Raw genomic sequence first — 24827 nt, forward strand, 5'->3', positions numbered from 1 at the left:
ACAAGCCTTGAAAAACACATTAAAAAACACAATCAAAAAACAAGTTGGAGCTGGACGCAGCAAGTCACGTATGAGCAGAAAACGGAGGAAGACAACAACAACATCAACAACAACAAGAAAAAGAAAAACTCTCATTCCTAAGAAACGAACTCCACTGAGAAGTCGCTCCAATTTTTTCACCAAAGTACGAAATGATTTCTAATTTATTACCAACTGAAGCAACTCACAGCTCATTAGATTTATTTGAAAAACCTCCTCTACTCGTTACATTTGAAAATGCATTCACTCAAAAAATTGGTCCATCTTATTCACCTGATGGTCCCATGCTCGAATTTGAAGTTTTAGGAGATAGAAACAACTTTATTGATCTTCAACGAACTCGCTTGGAGATTGTTGCACGCATTGTTCAAAATAATGGTAATGTACTGCGAACTCACGCCACAGAGGCAGGGCAACGAGACGCACCATATTTGGTTAATAATCCACTTTCATCTTTATTTTCTGAATGCACCATGTCCCTGAATGGAGAAAAAATTTCAACAACTAATGCCAATTTTGCCCATAAGAGTTTCATTGAGACAGAATTTTCTCACGGTATTGATGCAAAGAAAACGTGGCTTGCTTGTCAAGGCTATTATTATGAAGATAATCCATCAGGTATTGATGGTGCTAATGGGCGAGCTGAAGATGTCGCTGAACGTAAGCGAATCGTAGCAGCATCAAGCGAATTCCGATTATTTGGTAAAATTGCCTGTGATTTTTTATCATGCGACAAACATCTTATCAGCGGTGTTACAATAAGACTTTCTCTGAGACGATCTCCTAATGACTTTGTTATTATGTCTGAGCACGCTACTAAACATTACCAAGTCCAAATCACTGAGGCTAACCTATATGTGCGCAAAATGACAGTAACAGATTTTGTACTATCATCGATAGAAAAAACTCTGTTGAAAACACCTGCAATATACAATTATATTGAAGTTTTACCAAGAACCTTTTTGGCCACAACTGGTGTGCAAAGTTGGCGACAAGAAGACGTTTTTGCCAAAGAGCCAGTCCGTCGAATGATTTTGGCAATGAGCTCGAATACAGCATACCTGGGTACTAACCGAACAAACCCGTTTCATTATCAAAAGTTTCAGCTGAATGAAATCATTGTTTACCGAAACGGCCTACCCATTGCAGGAACTCCTGTGTCAACGACTGATAACAAAAGAATATACTATAACACATTGGAAGCTCTAGACTTTGTTTTTAACATTAGTCATGGAATCAGTTTGGCTAATTATCACAATCGTTATATTATGGCATTTGATCTCACATCTACTCAGGAGGCTTCACACGACTTTATTCATCCTGAATTGACCAATTGCACCATTTCAGTAGAACTGAAGTTTGATGCACCGCTGGGGGAAAATGTAGAGTTACTTTTCATGGGAGAGCGTGCATCAACAGTTTACGTGCGTTCCGATAGAAAAATAGCTAAAAACACTCTAATGAATTGAATCGGGGAAAAAATGGACAATTTGCAGATTATTGAGCTTATTAACCGATGCAAACATTTGAAACATCGATTTCGTGGCATTTTTCCCGCTTACTTAGCATTTAATACAATATTGAAACGCGACAATACTTTCATGATAGTCAACGCATCAAACTCAGACCAGCCAGGAACTCATTGGTTACTGTTTGCTCAAGCTGGTGGTCAAATCTTTTTTGCAGATCCTCTTGGACGAAGCCTACACAACTATCCACATGTATACAAAAATATGAGACGTTCTATCCATGAGGTAAACCAAATACTGATGAATAAGCCAATCCAATCAGCTAACTCGGTCTTGTGTGGACTTTATTGTATTTATGTTGCTCATGTTATAATTTCTTCTAAATTTCCTATAGGTTTCAAGGTTAACGATCATGACATGATGCGTTTTGCTAAACATATGATGTTATAACTTTTTGATACTGTTGCATTTCTTTAATGATTTATAATTGATTTTTTAAAAAAAACATGTTTTATGGTTGCTAGAACACATACCGCTGGAATTATCTCAGAAATATTTTTTTTCAAAAATTGTATTTCTTCTCCATTATAAATTTAACAAACAAAGTATTTGAATCAATCTCTAATCGACCATACCCACTCAAAATAATATCAATAATTTTTGAAAATTCGGCAGCATTATTCTCATTCAAAATTCGAATAAAACGTTCAATGGTTACATTAGTAATTAGATCAGTTTGAGTTTGAATGGATCGAGTCTGTGATGCAAAGCAAATCTGTGGCAATCGTTTTCGCAAAGAAACTCCGGCGGTGTCAAGGTTGTTAGTCGAATTGTAGTTAACAGCCAATTTCATTTTTTCCATCAGTGGTCCTGATAGATGATATTTGCTGCACCGCATAATCAAACATTTAAAGGATGAAAGGAGGCAAGGCACAATAAAAGATTTTAAGGTCATCTTGTTAACTGCTTCAGTGCATTCTTTTGTAACTTCGATAAGAACGTGGTAATGTGGCTGACCATTTGTAGGAGATTGGGAACAAAATTCGTTCTGATTTGAATGGACTGCAAATGCAAAGTTCGTATTAGAAGGAAGGTCAGAGACGTCGGGTTCATTGTTCAGAAAATTTAAAGTTTTTCCGAAATTGTTTCAAGTATTCCGGCGATTGTTCATACATTGCTTCAACCATTCTGATAATTAATAAATTAAACTGGGTTTTTTTTTCCACTTACTCAAGCGACTCGACTTTTTTTGTTGGAATAATCTTCTTCATCATCCTCTCCGTTTTCACTATTACAGTCTTTTTCGGAGTAAACCGATCGTTTTGATTTATATCGTCGTTTTTGAGGTTTATCGTTTCCTGTTGTGGAAGTTGAAATCTTTTCACCAGTTGGTGCTTTGATCATTTTTTTTACTTTTGAATAATTATCTGCTAAGCTATCAAATTCTTTCGTCGTCAAAGTAACTGCTTGATACATTTTGAACACTTCTTCGTCAGTTTTCTTGTTTTCTTATACAATTTTAGTGTAATATAGGTACCTGTTTTTTCAAATGTTTTTGTTCCAACTCTGACTATACGTTTTTCTCCTGAAGAAATATCACGAAAGTCATCAAGAAAGTTAGTATCTATTTCAAGCGTGTACATAGTTGGGTAGCGGTAATTTTATTCAACCGTATCAGTCAAGAGACAATTTAAGAATGATTTACCCAGCCGGTGAATAGCTTAACTCGGGCGATTTCTTTTACGGTATTCCTTAAGCTTCATTGGGGACTTTTAATTAGTTTGCAGTTGGAAATTTATGAGTTTAAGTTATACATGTCAAATCTGTCTGGCAAATTCCCGTTTTAGCTCATAAATCTCAACGGTTTTACCCTGGCGGCATGCCTGTTATCTCTTTGAAGTGTAAAACTTCTGTCATTTGTGCTTAGGGTATCATAAAAAGGCGCCATGCTGTTTCTTTGAAGTATAGATTTTCAAAGCGTTCAAATTTCTACTTTAATTGCAAAAGCCCTGAAAACATATTAAAATTTTACAAAACCCGATCTATGGTAATTGGCTAAAACTAGACCACCAGCAATAAAAAACTAAAAGTAGTACGTCAAACTAAATCTACTCACTATTTTCATTCAATCTCTCAAAATCAAACAAAACAAAATTTTCAACGATGGCAACTCCACTGCAAATTATTTCAATTAATTCACTTGAAAGAGCTATATTGTACCAAACTTATACCAGAGATTCTATCGTAGTGGTTCAACAGGAACGGAAAATGCGTCATCGAAAAGCAAGTGCTTTGAACGATCTTGATCCAGGAAGCAGAGAATTCGATGAATGGGTCACTAAAAACCATATGATGTTACCCCATTATTTGCTAGATCAAATTGGTATCCTCATACAAAGCAGAAAACATGTCTACGAGAGTTGTTGTGTGACTGAATCGTATCCTGCGCTGAAGCGCACAGATATTCAAGACCCTACTTGCCTTGATCGTTCACCGAGAAAAATACTGTTTAACTACGATTGCCAATCGATCCCCTTTTACGAAAATCAGGAAGGATCCATTAGAGATTTAGCAGAGCGAGAAAACTACTGGAACATTGAGTCGATTGAATCACCAGATTCAACAGAGAAAAAAAGATGAGGACCAGAAGACGCCCAAAACCCCAATAAAACCGGATATTTTTTCAATCACTCAACATCAGCAGCAGCAAACTTTTTCTGCTTCTTCTTCTTCCGGCAGTCAAAGTCCCACTGCACCAAACTTAGTAGCTGAGACGCCGCCTATCAATGCTTGCTATGCGCCGAAAAAACGCAAACTGCAATTTAGAGATCTCTGAAAACTCGAAAAAAAAAATTTGTTTCCACCGAGAGTGCACCAGTTTGGGGGTTTATTATTTAGTTGGATAAGTTTTTTTTTATTATTGTGGATGAATCTTTGTTTACGCTTTGTTTTTGATTTTTCTAATTTAATGTTTGCTCTCTAACTTTTTTTTCAGACCTAACATATGTAGTATCTAACAAGTTATTTCTGTTCAAAACCCAAACCAGAAAAAGTATGCAAAATTTCGTTTTTGTTTTTTGTCCAAAAATTGCCAAAAATTGATTTCGTGAACTGCAACTTTATCTCATACTGTTGCTATAAGGGTATTACGGCTGATGAAACCTCCAGTTCCTTGATACAACGCTTTTTGAAATGTTATTTTTGAGAAAATCGAAATTCATTAAAATTCATCGTTGGCTAAGTGTCGTTCACTATGAAGCCGTGCTCAGAAATGGATGAAACCAATTTTTTTAGACTCAGCGGGGTCGAAAACAAGGCGTAACCGCCGTTTTCGAGTCTAGGCGGCCACGTTTCAAAAGATATTCGGTGGTTTTTGAACGGACTGCATATCCACTGAGCCAATGCTCCTCACAACCCTGCAGTGGAAACCATCTAAAAGTAAAAGCTGAAACACTGCAAAGGACCCAACAGATACCTGAATCAGTGAACATATACGCAGAATGAATTTAATAAAAACAAGAAAAAATCAAAAAAGAATAAATTGACCTGTTTGATTTTTTCGATTTTCAGAAGCTTGACATGAAAAGTTCCCATTATTTAATTTTCAAAAAAATCATGATATGAAGCTTTATCACTTCTTTGACAGCTCAATTGATGATTAACTACATTCGGTGTAAGGCTTTCATTTCACTCTGCTGGCTTAGGTCTACTCGGGTGAGGTCTTTTTGAATTGAGTGCCGATGAATTGTTTGAAGCTACACAACTTGTTTAGGAACTTTGTGGTTAATTCAGAAAATTTGGTTGATTTATGAGACTATTTTATAGGTTTATCTAATGAGCCGAAGTTGTTTCCTTTGATGTATCTGAGAGTATTTTGGGCGCACCCTCTCGAATTTAATAATCTAAGCTCCACCTTAGGAAACCACTCCTTGTTTGGCAATTAAGCAAATGATAAAAAAAAGTTTGAAAATCTAAACAGATTTAATAGCAGTCGTAAAACAAACGGAAAATCACTTGATCTCTTTTGACTTGTAAACCAGTATCTGCTTTATTTGAACCTAGCTCTCCGAAATATCAAAATTCTCAAAAACAACCACCTCGCAATGTCTACAAAAGTCGTACCCTGTAATCTCTGCCAAAAAAAACTGAGTGACCGGCGAAGCCTCAAAAAACATCTAATGGCTGTTCACAAGATTGATCCTGTGAAAACCGACTACATATGTGGTCACTGTGAACTAGAGGATAAGTAACTTCGCGTCATTTGGGAACATGTCGTGGAGCGTCACAAAACAATCGATGAAACGGAAGAAAGAAGAATTTGTCTCTAAGACATGAATGTGTTCCAAAATGATCGCGCATATGCTAAACGAACACGGTCTGCCAGCATGGGATGTGAGCCGAGAAATCCTCACTTCTATACAGCCTGAGACAGCTTTTGATGGAGCAGTCAGGACATACGATATAGTGCCGATGGAAACGGAAGTGGACCTACTAGCGCTATTCGTGACCAAGAGAGACGAAATCGAAGAGCTGATACTTCAAAATACTATGTATGAGCCTCAGAAAGCTCAATTGTCGGCAGAAGTAACTCTTGAAAAAGAGAAGGCAGATGGCACAGAAGAAGTAATAACCATCTTCGCCAATTGCAAAATGCTTGCTGTAGACGTTCAAGGATGGACCCAGGACCAATTCTATGATTGCGTAGACCAAATATTGTCTACTGTCCATCAATATGCGTCTCATGGTAGTGGCTGGAGAATCCGCAGGATTGATAAGATTGTCCTAAAAATGGTGAAGTCTGCACCGATCAGGGGTTCATCGTACTTGCCACTACCAGCCGATCTACTGAAACTCAAACGCTTCTTGTTGAATATTCGCAATTATGAAGACGATCGATGCTTTGAGTACTGCTTCGTTGCTGAGTATCATCGGCAGAACAATATCCCGCTCACTCTTCGTACGATGCAGAGTAGAGAGGAGGAGAAAGCGAGCTTCTATGATTATCGCAGAAACTCAAGAGCGCACGAGCCAACTGGTGATTTTGTGTACCCAATGGGACTACCGGCTATTGCACGCTTCGAAATTTTGAATGAAGTGCAAGTGAATGTCTTCAGGTTAGTTGAAGTTTTAATCAAATCTTTTTTTTTTATTGGTGTGAAGCTGTATCTATGCACATCAGAACAAATGGTTGGCTGCACATTCGTTGAAGAATTATTATTATGATGACATTAAAAATTAGTATAAAAATATCATTCAAAATTTTTCTCTAGGTACAATGAAAAGACTCTTTTACCCCTGAGAGTGTCAAAATATCAGACTAATTTTGTTGTGGATTTGCTGCTTCTAAACGATATGGGCACGCATCACTACGTCGTGATAAAAGACCTGAACAAGCTAGTGAGCAAAATGCAAAAAAGAAAACTGAGATCGAGAAACATGCTGTGCCGAAATTGCTTCCACCGGTGTTCATCTGAGGAACGACTTGAGCGCCACCAGTTAATCTGCATGGGGAACGAACCAGCAATCGTTACCATGCCAAATGTTGACAAGAGCAGCGTAGGCTTCAAAAACATCGGTGCTCGAAGCTATAGCCCATTCGCGGTTTACTTTGATTTGGAGTCTGTGCTGGAGAAGGTGGAGACGGTGAGAAATAATCCTACCTGCTCGAGCACAACCGTGATTGAAAAACATAAGCCCAGCAGTTTTTGCCTTGTCGGTGTGGAAGCTGGAAACCCGAAACCGGCGTTTTTTTCACTTCATCGAGGAGTGGACGCCATGACTAAATTCGTTCGAATGCTGGAAGTATTGGCGCGTGACTTTCATAATAAAAAACGACGATACCCGAACTACCTCGGAAGCACCACTATTCTTGAAGACAGTGACAAATGCTGGATTTGCGAAGAGGAATTCTCCGAAACTAACGCGAAAGTTTTGGACCATAATCATTTCGATGGATCATTCCTCGGATGGGCTCACAACAAATGCAACTTCCTGAGACGTACCATACAATTCACCCCTGTCTTTGCCCACAATCTCCAGAATTATGATTTGCACCATGTACTGAAGAGTCTGCAAGATACCAATACCAGAAACACCTTTTCGGTCATTCCTCTCAATGACGAAAAATTTCTTTCACTTACAATGAAAGTGTGGATTAGATCTTACACTAACGAAAAAGGAAATGTCCAACATGTCTACGAAGAAATCCGTTTTGTGGACAGTTGTAAATTTATGAACAGCTCACTCGATGAGCTAACTCGAAATCTACCCGTGGAAAAGTTCATATATCTCAATAACCACTTTGCTACCCGACCGGAAGAAGATAAAGCATTGATTCGACAAAAAGGTTACTTCCCCTACTTGTATGTTGACAGCCATGCAAGATACACAGAAGATGGACTACCTGCACGCGACAAGTGGACCAACACGCTGCAAGGAGGTGTTGTTAGTGTCAGTGAAAAAGAATACCAACATGCATGGTTAGTGTACACTCGTTTCGGTTGTCAGACTTTGGGCGAATACAGCGATTTGTATCTAACAACTGATACCTTGATTCTTGCATGCGTTTTTGAAGAGTTTAGACGAGTGTGTTATGAAACATATAAGCTAGATTGTGCTCAATATTTCACGGTTAGCAATCTCTCAGGGGATGCATTTTTGCGAACATGCAAGGCTGACCTCCATTTGCTCACTAATAGGGAGCACTTGGATATGGCAGAAAACCTGATCAGGGGGGGCATTGCAAGTGTGTTTGAAAAAGACTTGTTTCCGCCAACAATAAATTTGTGAAAAATTACGACCCTAAACAGCCTAACACTTTCCTCTTCATGATAGACGCGAACAATTTATATGGCAGGATTATGGAAAAATTTCCTCTTCCACTTAACTCATTCGAGTTTAATGACCAAGTTACTATAGCCGAAATTCTCAACACGAGCAGAGAATCCGAAATTGGATACATTTTGGACGTCGATCTTTTATACCCCGGTCATTTGCATGAAGCACATTCGGATTACCCACTCGCCCCAACAAAAGAAGTTGTGTCCAAAATGTAGCTCAGTGAGCTTCAATTGGACATGTTGAAAAAAATGAACATTTCGGATAAAGTGGGCACTACGCCAAAGCTCATACAAAACTTCTTTCCAAAGAAAAACTATACTGTACACTACCTAACACTTCAGCTCTATGTCATATTTGGTTTGAAAATTGAAAAAGTTAATCGAGTACTGCAGTTTAGTCAAGAAAAATTTATTGCACCATATGTTCAGTTGAACACTGAGCTCCGAAAAAAAGCTACTACCAAGTTTGAACAAGATTTCTTCAAGCAAATAATAAATAGTGCGTTTGGAAAATTCTGCGAATCAAAAAGGAATCGACTTATTGTAGATATTGTTCGCAATGCTGAAGAACTGCAAAATTTATCAAGGAAAAAAAGATTTAGCAGTATAAAAATTATTGACCAACACTTGGTATCTGTAACCTCAAAACCTGTGAACATTAAATGGGATAAGCCCACAATTGTTGGTGCAACGATACTAGATATGGCAAAATTTTACATGTTCCAGTTCCATTAAAACATAATCAAGAAAAATTTTGACGCTACTCTTTTATATTCGGACACTGATTCGTTCCTGTATGAAATCCGCAGCAAAGATCTCTACAATGAAATTGAGAAAAACCATGAACTGCGAAATCATTTTGACTTTTCAAATCTACCAGCCACCCACCCCCTCTACACCAACGAGAATTTGCGCGTTACCCTGAAATTCAAGGACGAGTTTGCTGGGGAGATCATACAGGAGTACGTCGGACTAAAACCCAAACTGTACAGCATTATTTCTTCGAGTAAGTTTCTTTTCTTTTACCATTTTGCAATTACCATTTTAGAAAAGGGCAACAAAAACAAATCATAAGATTGTGGTGAGGGTTGGGGGGGGGAATGGAGGTCTTTATGTGGAAAAGAGAAAAAACTGTTAAAAATTTGAAGTAAATTGATTGTATTTTTGTTTCAGACATGGACAAAAAAAGCGCGAAAGGTATTTCTAAATATTCGAAAATGGAGCTAACCCATAATAAATTTAAACAAACATTGACTTACTGTTCGCTGGTCCGGTCAGAAAATGTGAAGATAAATTCTTGCAATCACACTTTACAAACCATAATAAGGAATAAAATTTCCCTGAGCGCATTTGACAATAAGCGCTATATACATGCAGACAGAGTAACTACTAGTCCTTTCGGACATAAACGTTTGCGTGAGGATATGTTCATAAGAGAAATTGGGCGCACCATGGACTGGGGCGAATACGACGTAGACGACGACGCCGTGGTCCCCACTCCCACCGATAACGGAAGTGGGGAGGATTTGGCTGAAGATATAGAAGCGCAGGGCGGGTATTATGTGGATATTTTTACTCCACCAGATATGGGGTTCAACCAACCCACATACACTGATCAACAGCTAGAACAGGATTTGGTAGATTTCGACCAGCTAAGTGGGCAAAATGAGTCAGAACCAGCAGCGTACAACTGCCCCTATTTGGACATTGAAGCTCGAGAAGAAAACGAGCGGGAAGAAATTAGACCACCTAAACGGCGGTGCTTAAATCGACGTGCTTTTATATTAGACGATTCTGACTAAATAACTTCTGATTATAAATGTAAATGATTCGCTTTATACTACTTTTCATTCAGGAAATAAAGCTTTTCAAAATTGTTCTTTTGACCAAAAAGTGAAATAATCAACAACTCTAATCGTGAGGGGGAGGGGGGTATTGAAAACAACAATATAAACTTACCAATATCACAGCATTTTATTTAATTCCACACGTGGCGATAAAGATTACAAAATAATCCACAATATAACGCGCGCAGTAAAGTTTGAACTGTAAAAGTCAAAGGGAAAACATGCACCAACCAAAACTTAATTCCTTTCCCGTTTCCATAAAGTGGCTGGAAAATTACCAATTTTAACCCCCCTTAAAACATGCGTGCCTGAAAAAGTAGGGGCTTTAACCCCTTTGGGGGTTAAAAGTGGTAAGTACAACGGCACACTGAATTTTGGGGGGGGGGGTTAAAAGTCGTCATTTTCCTAGCCCTTTTACTATACTACTTATTTCGGAAAATGGATTTTAATAATCAGATTTCCCAGCGAAATAAAAGTTTTACCGGTTGATCCAGTTTTCTCAAATTGGGACAGTTTGATCAAAAATGTGAATCATAAGTTGTTCTAGAAATTCAAAGAGCTTTGAGGGCATCTTTTGAAATTCGAAATTTGAGATATTGCAAAAAACAAGTGTTTTTAATGTTCACTTGCGTTCATTGACTTTTTTCCAGCTATCTGTGCTATGTTTTTTTAATTGTCTGGTCGTTGTTTTTTTTTAAAAGTAGGAATCATAGACGGTGTTCTCATAGCTTACTTTTTTAAGGTCAAGTCAATCGCTTGTGGAGATATGCACACCGTGTGTCTGACCTCAAATGGCGTGTACTCTTGGGGTTCGAACAAGTTCGGTCAGCTGGGTTTGGGAGAGGGCTTTGATGACGTCACTAAGCCCATGGCTGTACCACTGTTCAACCAGGAAAAGGCTGTGTTGGTAAGAGCCAATCATGATCAGATCCGTGTTTATAAATCGACGATTAGTTACAAGAATTTTAAACCAAGGTTAATTAGTATTTTAAAAATTCATCTATAATACCAGGTGTTTTTGAACGAAAATGGAAGATATTGGGATTAATCATCACTTAGCATCAATGACTACAGAAGTTATTTTTGTTGCATTTTTATTTAAGTTTTTTTGTTTAGAAAGTAGTAAAATTACATGCAAATCAACTGAAATATTTAATCCAGGAGGGAACAATAAAGGGAGCTTTTATTCTTAACCGTTTCAGATAGCGTGTGGCGACTACCATACCCTAGTGTGTACTCGAAGTCCTCGTAAGGTGTTCAGTTTTGGTTGGGGAGTGTATGGCCAACTGGGAGTGGGTTCATACACCAACTGTTTCAAACCCAAAGAGGCACGAGTGCCTCCGAATACAACAGTGATTAGTATCCACGGGGGCAAAACACACAGCACCATGTTGACCGATATGGGGCATGTGTATGCATGGGGAAGCAATAGAGCCGGACAACTGGGTTAGATTTTGTCAAATTCGCATCTCGTATGTTATTGGGAAAATCAAAATTGTTAACCACAAGGTCCGTTAAGTTGGACAGAATTGATTTTTGGCAAACAAGTCATATTTAATATTTTTTACACTTACGAGAGCAAGTGACTTGTAATCGGGAACGAGACTTTTTCCCGAAATTGACGTTGCCTTATTATCGATTCTTAGCAACTTCCTGGTCCCATCTCACTTGACATGGAGGTAATGTGGCTGCTTTTGCAAACTATGGTTAGGGTTTCGAAACCCGGCCGGACCTTGTTGTTTTCAATGTCTAAATTGAAATTTTCCCCCCTGCAAAATTGAATAGCCTCACTATGGTTTGTCGGCTTATGTTCATCAACATTCGATTAGAAATAAGTTAACACAGTTGATGCAATTTAATTTATTGAATAAACCGAAAAAGTTATTTGTTTCGAACAACAGTAAAATCGTAAAAACTTGATTTCAGAAATTTTTCTCAATATATCTCGCAATTTTTTAAATGCATAATTGATGCATAATCTCGCTTTATGCTTTGCAATTTATTAAGTTCAGTTTGTTATATTCCAATTTGTAACATGCAAAGTTGTGTCTATTTGTATTTGCTGTCACCTTTGCTGAATCGCATTGGCAATTTTTTAGCAAATGAAGCTGCTTTATTTGTGAGCAGTTTTGGGCGATAGTTGAGCGTCCGTGGCTGCGAGGGCAAGGGCGTAAGACTCCAAATCTCGAGGTTGCCGGTATGATTCCGATACGTAGCAAAGTTTTACTATTTCGAGGCTTCGCTTCTGAGTTGAGCTTCTTTTGCATGGGTTTAAAGGTTTTTTTTTGTTTGAATACGTCAGCTCTGCTTCGCCTCTGTGTTACAATTTTGAGCTGAGATAGCATATAATGTGTATCGCTCAATAGGTAGATGTAAATTAAACGAAATTTGATGAGAGGCTGATATCCCAAGTTAACTTTTTACAGTTTTAACCATATTTTCATAATAGATATCGCTCTTTTTAACATTTTGCTTAATTCAATCGCCCCTTTTTAGAAAAAAAAGTCACAAAAAATTAAGACAGCAAAATTTGCAAGTTTTCAAAATTTAGATAACAAAATTCTTGTTTTATTTTAATCAGTTAAGTCGGAACAGCAACCGGCTACTAGTTAAGTCGGCACAGCAACCGGCTTCTAGTTAAGTCGGCACAGCAACCGGGAACAGCAACTGTGCTACCAGCACAGCAACCGGCTATCCTTGTTTGTTTTTGTAGGGATATTCGACGGAAACTTGAACAAATCAACCGAACCACTTCTTGTCAAATTCTTCAACGAAACAGCATCAGTGCTACAGACGAAGGGTTTCGTCAACATAATAGCTACAGGCAGCGGGAGAATTATTAAATTCGGCTGCGATCCGAACAAGATGCAGATCTATATTTCGAGAGTGAAGGGCTCAAGGGGCAATGCAAATACGAAACCAGACACTTTGTACTCGGAGGAGTATTTTAAAGCTCCGAGAGAGATTGTGATCAGTGCTAATCTGCAGGAAGACCCAGTCGTCGACTTCAGTCTAGGTGCGTTTTTTTTGACAGTCCTTAAGTTTTTTTAAGGTAATCGGACATGTTACGCGAAATCTTCTGTGAATTTTCGTTTTGTTTTTTATTTTTTTTACTTCGGCTTAAGTTTTCACACTACCCGACTTAGATTCCGCAAAATTTGAAAATCCTGTTATCTGCTTATTTTCCGATCGATCAAAATTAATTTAATGGACTGGATTTATTCGCTTTTTTAAGATTGCCGCGATTTTGTTGAGGATTTTGAATACTCAATTGTGATGACTGAAATTAACTGAAGATCGATTTCGAACACTCGGTCACTTCATCATAAGGGAAGTCACCGAATTTTTGACTAGCAATTTGTTTTCATAATCAATTGGTTTGCGATTATCAGTTTTTCAAGCAAGCGACTAGCAGGACTTATCAAATCAGGACAGAGTTGTTATTCCATATTAATAACTTTTGTAACAGAATCACTGAATCATTCTAGCAACACGTTGATTAACACGTGGTTTTGTCAAGCAGAGACGTATTTTCAGCTTGTTTTATTTAAAATACTTGTTTTATAAATGTTTTTGATCAATTTACCTACTGCTATTTTGTAATTTCATTTTTTTGTTTCCTCTTTCGTTTTATGCCGCCTCATATTTAAGGTTTGGGATCATATTATTTTGGCTTAGTCGCCCCATATTGCGTCGTTTTATGGACTGAAAAGTTTATTTCTGGTATGTGTAGTTTCATTGCTCAAAGTTTTTGTAAAAACATATTTCTGGCTCAATGGCGTCTGCCCAAGTGTTGTTGGCTTAGTTACCGCTTCGAATATTTTCTTGAAAAATGAAATTGTTGCAAGAGATAGCGACACACAAGCAAAGCAAAGCTTCTTATTACTAGCTATAAAAACTTAACATAGCATGATTAACTAGCCGACAAAATTTGAATGAAAAGCCTCAGCAACAAAAAAAATGTTTTTTTTTTATGAAAACGTGTCGTAAAATTGATCTATTTTAAGCCAGAAAATAAATGTTTTCACAAGAACCTTAACGAAAGTTTCCAAGCCCCTCAATAAATTAAGAATTAGTTTTTGTATCCATTAAAAGACTCATAAATAAGGCCCATTTGGCCTATATTTTATAAGCCGAATAAAGAGAAACAAGACTGCTCGTATCAGAGCAAAGCCCTTAAGCTGAATGTTCCGACTGTCCTTTAGGTGGTTTTAGCTGATGATATCAATTTTTAATTGTTGAAAATTCAGTCATATATGAAATTAATAAGATCAATTAGCTCGCCTCAATTCACTTTGGAACGATTTTGTAGCGCGGGATAATTCGCCACACGTAAATATTTCGCGTTAATTTCAGCATGCATCAAAGTTAAAAACTAGCAGTTTAGGTTTAGTTAGACTTGGTTTAGATTGAACAGCTAGTCACAGTAACATAGTGGTGTGCGCGCACGGTAGGAGCTACGTAGTTTTAGGGATCTAGCCCACAAAGTAGCCAAAAATGGTATGAATATAAAACCACCTCAACCTGATGTATTCCTTACTTTCTGGAAATCGGAAAACAAAAGAAATTGATACCTCTAAACTGGATTTAATCAATTTAGAACCAGTCTAAAAATTTGAAATGAGCGGGCTTTTAAAAATCAAAATTTTAAAAATTTGTCTGTTTGTTGACGGAAGGACCAATTTGGAGATGACCACCAAAATTCTCTCATCCTGTGAAAAAATTAATTACGGGAAAAAGGCTAGTACCCGATTGCAACACACTTGCTAACCGCAAAGGAAAATGTTGGGGAAAAGCTAGTAAACTGTTGCAAATAACTTGGTAATCGGAACCGAAACATTTGAAAATTTTAATTATTTGTTCGACATACCTTTTCTAACATATCTGACATTTTTGTCGACCTAATTTTTCTGTCATTTGTTGTCGGCTAGCTTGTCATAATATCTTTAAGCGCCAATAAATGAATCGAAAACTTTTTTTTCCTTTTTGATTTTTCGCGGTTTGAAAATTGTTTTCTTTTAAGTTCGCCTCAAAAATAATTTGTGCAATTAAGGCTCATTTGCTCTCCAATGATGAAATTGCAAATGACACATTAATTGTGATTCATATTTAGTTTATTTTAACTGGACTGAAAAAAGTTACCTTTTGATCCACTGTTCTCAAATCGGGGTTTTTACAAAGAATTTTTTTTGCAAAATTTGGAATCAAAATGGTGCCTCAAAAATAAGTCAACTACCGAGTTGCGCCAAACTACTGAGCTAATTGCTCAAAATATATCAAATGAAGTCTATTATACAGCTCAGTAAATCTCTGCAAAAATGAAATCTCAAAAAGTTGTATAAGATAAATGTTATTTTTACTATTTAAACTCAAATCTTATCTTTGCTTAAAAACAAATTTAAAAAGTTTCACGCAAGTTTTTGTAGATTTTACCTTTGTTGGGCTTTGTAAGAAGCTTCATTTGATATAATGATCTTATCAAAAAAACTCGGTAATTCAAGCGTTATTTTTGTTTAACTAAAAAGCCAAAAAGGCCATTTTTGAGAAATAATTTTGGTTCCGAATTCCGCAAAATAAAATGCACCATCTAAGCAATTTTTGTCTGTTCACTTTTTGTCTGATCTTAACTCAATTTGAGAAAAAACTCGTTTACAATTGCCAATGTTCGTCGGGATAATTTAAATCAGTTCTGTTTCTCGTCTAAAACTACAAACAGACAAGACACTCCATAAAATCGGAAAAGAAAAAACCAAATGTAGTTTGTAAAGAGGGGCTAATGATGGTGTTTTTTTGTGGTTGAATGCTTTTAGCCTAATTCGAAATACAAACAAAAGACTCGAATTGTATTACGTCGTGGCTTAGAAACCAAAACCATGACCACCAATAATTACATATGTAGTGCGAGCTATTTGATTATTACAGGAAACTGTCACATCCTCTGCATACTTGAATCTGGCCAGGTGTTTGGATGTGGTCGAAATGAGAGCTGCCAACTAGCCTTGCCCAGTTCAGCAGTGGTCAATGAGTCATTCTCACAATTACGTAATGTGCCCCTCTGCAAATACATCACCGCTCTCAAAGACACTTCCATTGCAATCGGAGAGGACAACAAATGCTACTTGTGGGGAAAAGTCAGTACTTAAATATTTATTTAGTCTGAATTTTTCCATTTTTCAGGCATAATTACAGTTAGGAATGAGTGAGAGAGTGCAATTAATTATATTGCATTCTAACATAGTTTTAGCTATTATCAACTTATTCTGACAGGTTATAAGTTAATCGAACTTCCACTTTTGATCAATTTTTGCTTGTTGCATTCGTGAATCAAACAGATCTGAACAGCTACAAAACCCATTTAAACTACAAATCACCTACAGTATTGTTTTTACTTCGCTCTAAAACTTATGCTTTGAATGACGAGTTTTTTTTAACATTGATGAAGTTTTTGGCTCCCTTAATAAGATCAAATTTGAGTCGTTTTCAGGTGCATTCAGGAGTGGTTGAACCTAATGGAGATTCTGTTGAAGAGCTGCACAACGGGTTCTTTTGTATCTCGGATCCCGCTGTCATCTCAGAGATCCCTTGTGACGACTTCACGAAACGAGACGAAGCCGATGTTCAACCACCTATGCCATTACCCAAAACAGACCACGCATTCTTGACTAACTCAATCTCGCGAGCCGATTGGTCAATTGAGTCGATTACGACTGTTCAAACTAATTGGGGAAATTCGAATCCTCTCACTAGACTAGCAGCTCTTCCAGAATTAGCAGAGGTTGTTGAGATTGATGGCTGGAGATTCGGTACCAATGCAATTTTCAGAAGTATTGACGTCCTGAAGAACTTCTACCGGTTCAGCGATGTCCTAAGAATGGGAATCAAGCATAGTTTTTGGGCTTTCTGTCGGAATTTGTGCGCTTTACATGGCTATTACGTACGAGCTTTCATATACGACCTGAATGATTTAGGTGAGCGAGAAATATCAATTATTTAATACCGGTTTTCTTTGTCCGTTTTAAAAGGGAGTGCGTTTCGGAAACGATCATTTCGAAAAATGATTAAGAGAATGTGAGATGTTATTGTAAAGCACATCATTCAACAAAAATGTATTGTCACCAACGTTTTCATGACAAAAGTAAGTTTTTGATCTGTTTGTGTTAATGATTATCGAGAAGTGGAAAAAGTTGTGAGACATTTTTTAAACGCCGATTTTAGAAACTGAGATTGACTCTGAATCCATCACTGACAACAACACAGCAGTCTCCTCATCCTCTCAGTCGAAATTGCCTGCGCAAGTGGTGGATGGGTTCTACAGTGGTTTTCAGACTGCTCTGGACAACGTGACGGAACTGATGAGAGAAGACAGATTCAATGCGTGGAGGGGACTATTCACTGCTGCTCTATCTTTTGTCAAGAAGTGGAACATACCCACTGATAGAATGGAAGACATGCTCAACTCTTGTAAGCGTAGTTTATTTGCTTCAATACACTATGAAACTGAAATAAAATCAAAATGCAAAATGGTGGAATATTGAAGCTAAAATATTGTGTTATGGAATCAACTCTTCGCTTCTCAGATCAATTTTTGCAGCAATATGCCAAAATTTTACACTGAACGTAAATTGATGTTGAATTGATGTTTTAGTAGACAAGTTTTTGACAGAAGAGAAAGATTTATTCGTAAGCTTATCAGTTGTTTTTTAGACGTGGACAAACTGGAGTTTGCAGGCGCCTTCCACGCAGTTATTTTCCACATGCTGGTGGAGCAGAAAGACAACATCAATATTAGCCAATCAGAAGCAGAGGAAACTGATTCTGGCAGAGGTATTTGTAAGATTAATCGAAAAAAGTATATCATTACTAATATAAAACCAACATTCAACTTTATGGCAAAAATCTTTATTTGGACTATGCTATACTAAAACAAGGGTAACCGGTTGCTGTGCAAGTAGCACAGAATATTCGGACTATATTCATAAAAAACTATAGAAAATTTTTTCTGCTAGAAAACTATACAAACGTGTAGAAGGTTAGTGAAGTAGCCATAATCGACATCCTTTGTCCAAAAACGAATAAACAAAAAACGAAAAAAAATCAACATATATTTCAATTTTTTTTGGAATTTTTTTGTCTAATTTAGATATCGCTAAATTAAGCTAAGTTTTTGACTAGTAAGCGCTAAATTGTTTTTGTTTTAGTAAAATTAAGTTTTTTAACCTAAATTTTTCAGAAAACGACGTTACTCGGTTGCTACTCATTTGAAATTAGATGAAAAACCAAAAATTTTAAACAGAATTTTCTAGACACGGATAAAAATTTGGAAATTTTTTATTTCATTCGCATTACGAATGAGGGGCATGAATGTGATATATCACTCAATCCAGTCCGATGATTAAAAAGATTAAAATTCACAAAAAGAAAAACCAAAACACCATTCGTCTCCATTTGCAATGGTCGGAACAAACAAAAAGGATGAATGGGTACAAGTGAGAGCAGCTAAAATATGAAAATTTAAATAGGCGTTTCTTTTCAGGTTAAAAATTGATTCCGCAATTGAAGTAATAATTACGTAATTTGGTTTCATGATCGGGTTATATTCTGAAACATCGGCTTAATGAACGCATCCCTTAAAATAATCTTAATCTAAGAAGCTGTCGCGATCACTACTTTACAATCTAATGTATAATTTATCCCAGAAGTCTCCTCAGACTACATTTGTTCGCTGCTGTCTCCCTCGTTCCTGTTGAACACAATAGAGTCCACCTTCGCTCTCAGACACGAGGTGCTCAAGGGATTGGACCATGGCAGCTCCATCAAGAACTGGTCTATGAAGAAAAGCAACGAGCTGTCCAAATTTGTCAGGTTTAATCTAAAATTTCATTCAAGAGATTGAATACTGTAGTCACCATTTCCTTTCTCAAAGTTTGACAAAACACAATCTATTACTAATTTGATTTCAAGTAGCGTTGTAACAAGCTTGGAAAGTTGGAAAAAAGGAACCAAATAATAGAATTTGGTTTAATAGGGAACTCCACGAGGACGATGTACGGAAACAACGAATAGCCAAAGAGACTGAGAGTCCAGTTGCATCTGTCCAAATATCATCACAAGCACTGATAAATGCAGTTGAGGGTTCACTTACAGTTACTATATTCAGCTGCGGACACATTTCTAAAAACCCACTTGAAGAAATATGCAGTTTATGTAAATAAATTAGATAATATAGAAAATGTACTTTTATTGATTTTATTTTGGCTTCTTTTCATTCTCTTTTTGTCCCTATTGATTTTTTATTGCTTGCAGGCTAAAACAAATTATGTGGGCTGCACAGTATTACTGAAATTGATTCAAACATTTGTCCCTGATTAGTGTTTATTCTACGTTTTTTACACAAGCAAAGCTGGTGTTGTAGTATGAACTCTCTTTTTTCCATCCCTAAGTTGCAAATTTTGTTCGATATTAAAACAGACTATTATATTACAAATAGCACTTTAGCTTCAAAGTATCATAGATCTGTACCGTAGAGGTAGGAAAGGAGACCCATAACAAAATAAGAGGGTTCGAACCTGGGCAGGGTCGGATGTTTTTAATGAACTTTTTCGTATACTAGTTAAAATTTGTCCGCTCTTTAAATTGAAGCATGTTAGTTGGTAAACTGCGTCACTTAGCAATTATGTAGATTCATAATCGGCGTGAGTCACTTGAGAAATTTTGTTAAGTTTTACTCATTCCGTTTTTCCCAGTAGCGTTATCTGTCATATTTTTGCTTGTGTATGCGAAGTGCAACTTCGCCTCTGTGTAAATTTTCATTAATTGCTTTCAGTAATTAATTTGTCAAGTATATGAGGTGGTGCAAAAAGAGGTTGCCGATAAACTGGTCAAATGCGCGACCATGAAACCGAATACCTTGGTTTCAAATCATGTAAAATTCGCAAATTTTTTTGTCATCTCGTTTTTTTTCCAAAGCATATTTTGGTTTCCTCGATTTAGGAGCTCCTTGCGCTTTTTTCGCTTCGGTATACTGGGTGCAGCGTCACCCCAGTATAGGTTTTAATGTTTCAGTCAAATTTTTTTTTCTGAAATAAGGTTAATTTAATCAAAGCACTGTCGGTCATAAGCTTTCTTGAAACGTGAATAGCTTTAAGGTAATTAGTTTTTACCATGCAACTCGTAAGTAGGAAAGTTTTTACTTTTGTCTTTCTCGAGTAAAAAACGCTTTTAAATGAGTTTGTTGGCTAAGGTTTGTGTTTGTGTATGCTAAGTGCAGCTTCGCTCCTACCATGGAGCGTGCCTCTCTTAATAAAAAGGAATAAACTTGCATAGCTGGTTTTGTGGCGCTAGTTTTGTATGCCAGATGATAGGATGCGCGCGCGCGGAAGAACTGAGTTAAAACCTGTTCATTCACTTTTTTAATGCCCCAATTAAACTATTCTGCTACCTGAGAAGGTTCGTCAAGGAATTCTGGGAAACAAACAAATTGAGTTATTGTTCCGACTTTCGATACGAAAGTAACGGAAAATTTGTGTTCGGGGTGGGTTTTTTTTTCTTCAGACAAATTTCGACTTTTTAACTAGCCATTTTTGACGGAATTTTTAACATCATTCGAAAGGTATTGTTGTCCTGAGCTCAAATTTGAAAAGATATTTCACCTGTGATCATTTTTCGTAAAATTACGGGGGTTTAAAGATTGCCATTTTGGCAAATTTGGGACAATTAACGCGCGATATATTTCGCGCTATTAACGCGTAAGCGGAGATTTAATCCGTCTTAGAAATCGTTCCAAATTGGTTAAAAGAAGCTTATTTGGCATAATTAGTTTGTTACAAGGAGCGAAATCTATCCTTTTGTACTTTGTATGGCGTGTGGGGGGATGATTTTCATAAAAAATTTCAAGTTTTCTAAAAAAATTTTTTTTGATTTTTGTTTTGTTTCTTGAATTTTTAAATGTTATTACTGCTCCATAAACCTTAAAAGGCAGTCGGAACATTCAGGGCTTCGCTCTGATACGAGCAGTCTTGTTTAATTCAAGTTAGTTTCAATCATGAAAACTTTTGAATCTCAAAGAGCTTCAATTTGATATTCAAATCTTCTTCTTCTTCTTCTTACAATACTTGGGTAGAAGGCCATTGAGAGAAAAAATGTTTCCATAAAAACGTTTTGAGCTTCAAAATAATTTGCGGCTTCAATGTTTTTATAAATGTATATGTTTGTAAGATACAAATTGAACCCAAACTAATTGATATGCAACAATTGGTGAAAGCTCAATATGGTTTTGTATTGAGTTCAACTGAGATCGATTTCAATTAAAAACAAACGTGGTAAACATAAACAGAGATCTTTCAAGCGATGTATTTTTTTTTAAAAAACTGAGCTTCATTCAAGCTTTGTAACTCGAAAGGAACCAAGTTATTTTCTTGTAACAAATTGAACAGCGTAGATCCGCGGTGTTCTTTTGAAACTTTTTGCCTTCAAGTTCTGGCTAATGTTCTTTTCGAAAGCCCTTCTTTCGACGATCTGGTATTTCGTTTATATACAATGAATTCAAATAAAATTTTAAATGATCACTCTTATGCAGTTCGGCCATAGAGCGAAACATAAACTTCAATAGTTCCTAAACCTATAGCTCATGAACAGTTAAAACTCTTTCCTTGCCTATTAAAAATGTAACACTTTCTTGATTTTTCATTTAAAAAATATGGTGCGAATTGTCTTCTTTTGTAATTTAAGGATTGGTAAAAAGGCATTGTAGCTTTCACAACCATAAATGATGATACCGTATTGAATGATACAATTAACATTTGTATCATAGTAATGCAGTAACAGCCTTCGGGGAACATTATGCCTAATTTTAGAAAGGATTCCGCATGGGCTAGGCAGCTTCGCATGAACAGTTTAGATGTTCTTAAGAAGATTAAATTTGGAACCTACTTTTAATCCTCAATATTTGCAGGGTTTGTTTTCGGTAATTTTCCAGTTATCAGTAAAAATTGGAATGCTAGAAGCGCTTTATTTTGTTATATTAAATTCTACTGATTTTTCAAAGCTTAGATTTAATTTATTTGCCTTTAATCACTGAGAGACCTTGTACATATCATTATCAAATTCTTGAGTCACGCAACATAACCCATTTGTTTGTATCTTTGGCACAGAGAAAAACTTCACAGTTATTATTGGGGCAAATTTATGAAAGACTCGACTGAATATTTCTTCAAACTCTGCGAAATGATTATGCTGAGGATTCAATGACTGCACCTGTTTTCGAGCTCCGTATCGAACTGCTGAACTTTTAATATCTTTTTTGATGAATGATATGTCTTTATAGCTGACCGTGCCTTCATTTTTTATATCCTTGCTGAAAATTTGTATTTCAACTGGAATATGACTCAAAACTCTTTGATTATACAAAAGATGTAGTTTTGATGAGGTACATCTTTGATTAAAAAATGATCTAGGCAAGTTTTTGCCCTTTCCGTGATTTTGTTGGTTGCTGATTAAGACTTTTAAATCCATTCGAAATTATGGCATCTTAGTATTCTGATTTGGCTAGACTATCACGCATTATATCGATGTTTTTATTGCCACTTATAATGACACGTGTGTATTGTAGTGACAGACGTTCAAGGAGAGAGTCGGATTGTTCAATAAAAAACATTTTGTCAGTCCTAGGAAGGTTTTATATCACTACTGAAATATAAGTTATTTTCATTAATCTAACTTGTATACTTACACATTCCGAAATTTCGCATTTCATTCCTTGATCATTTCACAATTTTTGTCTCCTACTATCGTTGAGATTCTACTTTTTGATATCAATGATTCAAATCTCCTAATTTTATAACAATTTATTTTGTCTGTGTCATTTAGCCATGCCTCAGTTAGAGCTATTATGTTAGGTGTTGACTTGACTGCCTATAAGCGCTTCTACTTCTTCGTGGTGCTTTTTCGTAGATCTGGTATTGATATTTAGTACCTTCCAACAGTTAGCAACATAATTTTCAGCACTAACAGTTTTTTTTTGTTGGCTTCAGGATATCATTTCATTGTATATAGAAGCAACTCTCAACATCATTGAATGAATTCTCTAGTTGTGTTCCTCCTTGATATAGACCTCTTGTACATTGAACCGCCTCATTGTTTGTTTATTTGAAGTAAATGAATCCCTCGTGCGTCCATGTAGATTCTACTTAGGCATAGATTCTCAGCAAATAGAGGAACTTGATTCTAGGTGCAGTCAAATCCTCAATTTTTTTTTTCACGTCTTATCGTGGAAGACTGAAAAAATGTCTCGTTTTTCCTTAAGAGATTGACTCTGCTGATTCCTTTTGCGAAGCTAGCGATTATAATTCGTGGATAATGCTTTCTCGTAGGAAGTTGGTGGGTAGTTGGAACGTCAGATTCCGAAACATTAGCTCATATTGCGGTGGCTATTTTGCTGACCTTCTCAATACTTTCTTTATTGCTTTCATACGTTCTTCCGTTATCAGCGACATTGGGGTTTCCGGGATTGCCAATTATTCTGACGTTGTCTGTGCGGTTGTATCTTTCAATTAGTTTTTCTTCACTACGAGCTTTTAGGTCTTGTTGTCGCCCTTGATAGTCTATATTATCTTTAGCTTCATCAATTATTTACTTCTTTAGCAATTGCATTTCCTGGGATATAGCTTCGTGAACAGTTTTCAGGAGTATCGTTCTTCTCTATTTTATATTTGAATGCGGGCTTCACTATCTCGCCATGTTTAAGCTTTTTCAACGTATTATTTTTGCATGTTCAACAAAAGAATTTTTGCACGTTTAAATTATTTCGTATATTGCAAAGTTTAAGACTTTTTTTCGATTTTCCAGTTTAAATTCAGTGTTTATTTCATCAAGCTTGAACTTAGCAATCCAGTAATGGGATGCTGTCAGGGTTTTTTCCAGCTTCTGCGTTTCTGGCCTCCATATATGAATAACCAAATCCTTTTAGTTTACGAGATACGGCAATTTTCGAGATATTTCAAAATTTTCTAGAAAATTAAAAAATTTCTCAATCTTTGAATTTCTCACCCTGTAGTTGGCTGCTGTCAGGGTACTCTTAGCGGTTGGAAGTCTTGCCTCCAAATCTAACTTTTCAAATTTTTTCTAGTTTTCGAGATATAACGTTTTTTGTGATCATTTTCAAAAACTCCAAAACTTTGAAAAATCTCAATCCTGTTGTTAACAACCGTAAACAAGTCTCAGGGGTTGCGAATCTTGCCTCTGAATATGCTTGGCTGCTCAAATTCTTGTGGTTATCGAGATATGACGTTTTTTAGGATTTTTTCAAACTTTTTAAGAGAACTTCGATATAAAGAAAATTCACAAAATTTGAAGTTCTCATCTCTATAGTGAGGCTCTGTCACGTTACTCTCAGGAGTTACAAGTTTCGCCTCTAAATGTGACTGCTCAAAACCTTGTACTTTTCCAGTTATGACGTTTTCGTGATTTTTATTTCAATTAATTTTTTTTTCTTCAAAATTTGAAATACCTAACTTGTAGTTGGGTCTGTCAGAGTAACTTCAGGGGTTGAGATTTTGGCCTCCATTTAAGAAAGACCAAATCTTTTAGGTAACGAGATACGACGATTTCTTTGATTTTTGAGAAATTTTCAGAACACT

The 24827-nt window shown here is 36.5% G+C and overlaps 2 protein-coding genes across 2 annotated transcripts in view; one reads left to right on the forward strand and one right to left on the reverse strand.

Annotated features, from left to right (window-relative positions):
• LOC134844094 (uncharacterized) overlaps nt 1-19509 on the forward strand; it is a 30339-nt gene extending 10830 nt beyond the window's left edge. Inside the window, exons 8-16 of the mRNA XM_063860569.1 lie at nt 10937-11101; nt 11397-11640; nt 12908-13210; nt 16117-16325; nt 16679-17162; nt 17410-17655; nt 17899-18018; nt 18891-19056; nt 19220-19509. Of these exons, the coding sequence (XP_063716639.1) occupies nt 10937-11101; nt 11397-11640; nt 12908-13210; nt 16117-16325; nt 16679-17162; nt 17410-17655; nt 17899-18018; nt 18891-19056; nt 19220-19406 (2124 nt within the window). The 3' untranslated portion in view covers nt 19407-19509. The remainder of the gene's footprint in view (nt 1-10936; nt 11102-11396; nt 11641-12907; nt 13211-16116; nt 16326-16678; nt 17163-17409; nt 17656-17898; nt 18019-18890; nt 19057-19219) is intronic.
• The window catches only part of LOC134843552 (cilia- and flagella-associated protein 65-like), a 340046-nt gene that overhangs the window by 264879 nt on the left and 50340 nt on the right, over nt 1-24827 (reverse strand). The window lies entirely within an intron of this gene.

Source organism: Symsagittifera roscoffensis, chromosome 4, assembly GCF_963678635.1.
Source record: "Symsagittifera roscoffensis chromosome 4, txSymRosc1.1, whole genome shotgun sequence".
Classification (NCBI taxonomy): Eukaryota; Metazoa; Xenacoelomorpha; order Acoela; family Convolutidae; genus Symsagittifera; species Symsagittifera roscoffensis.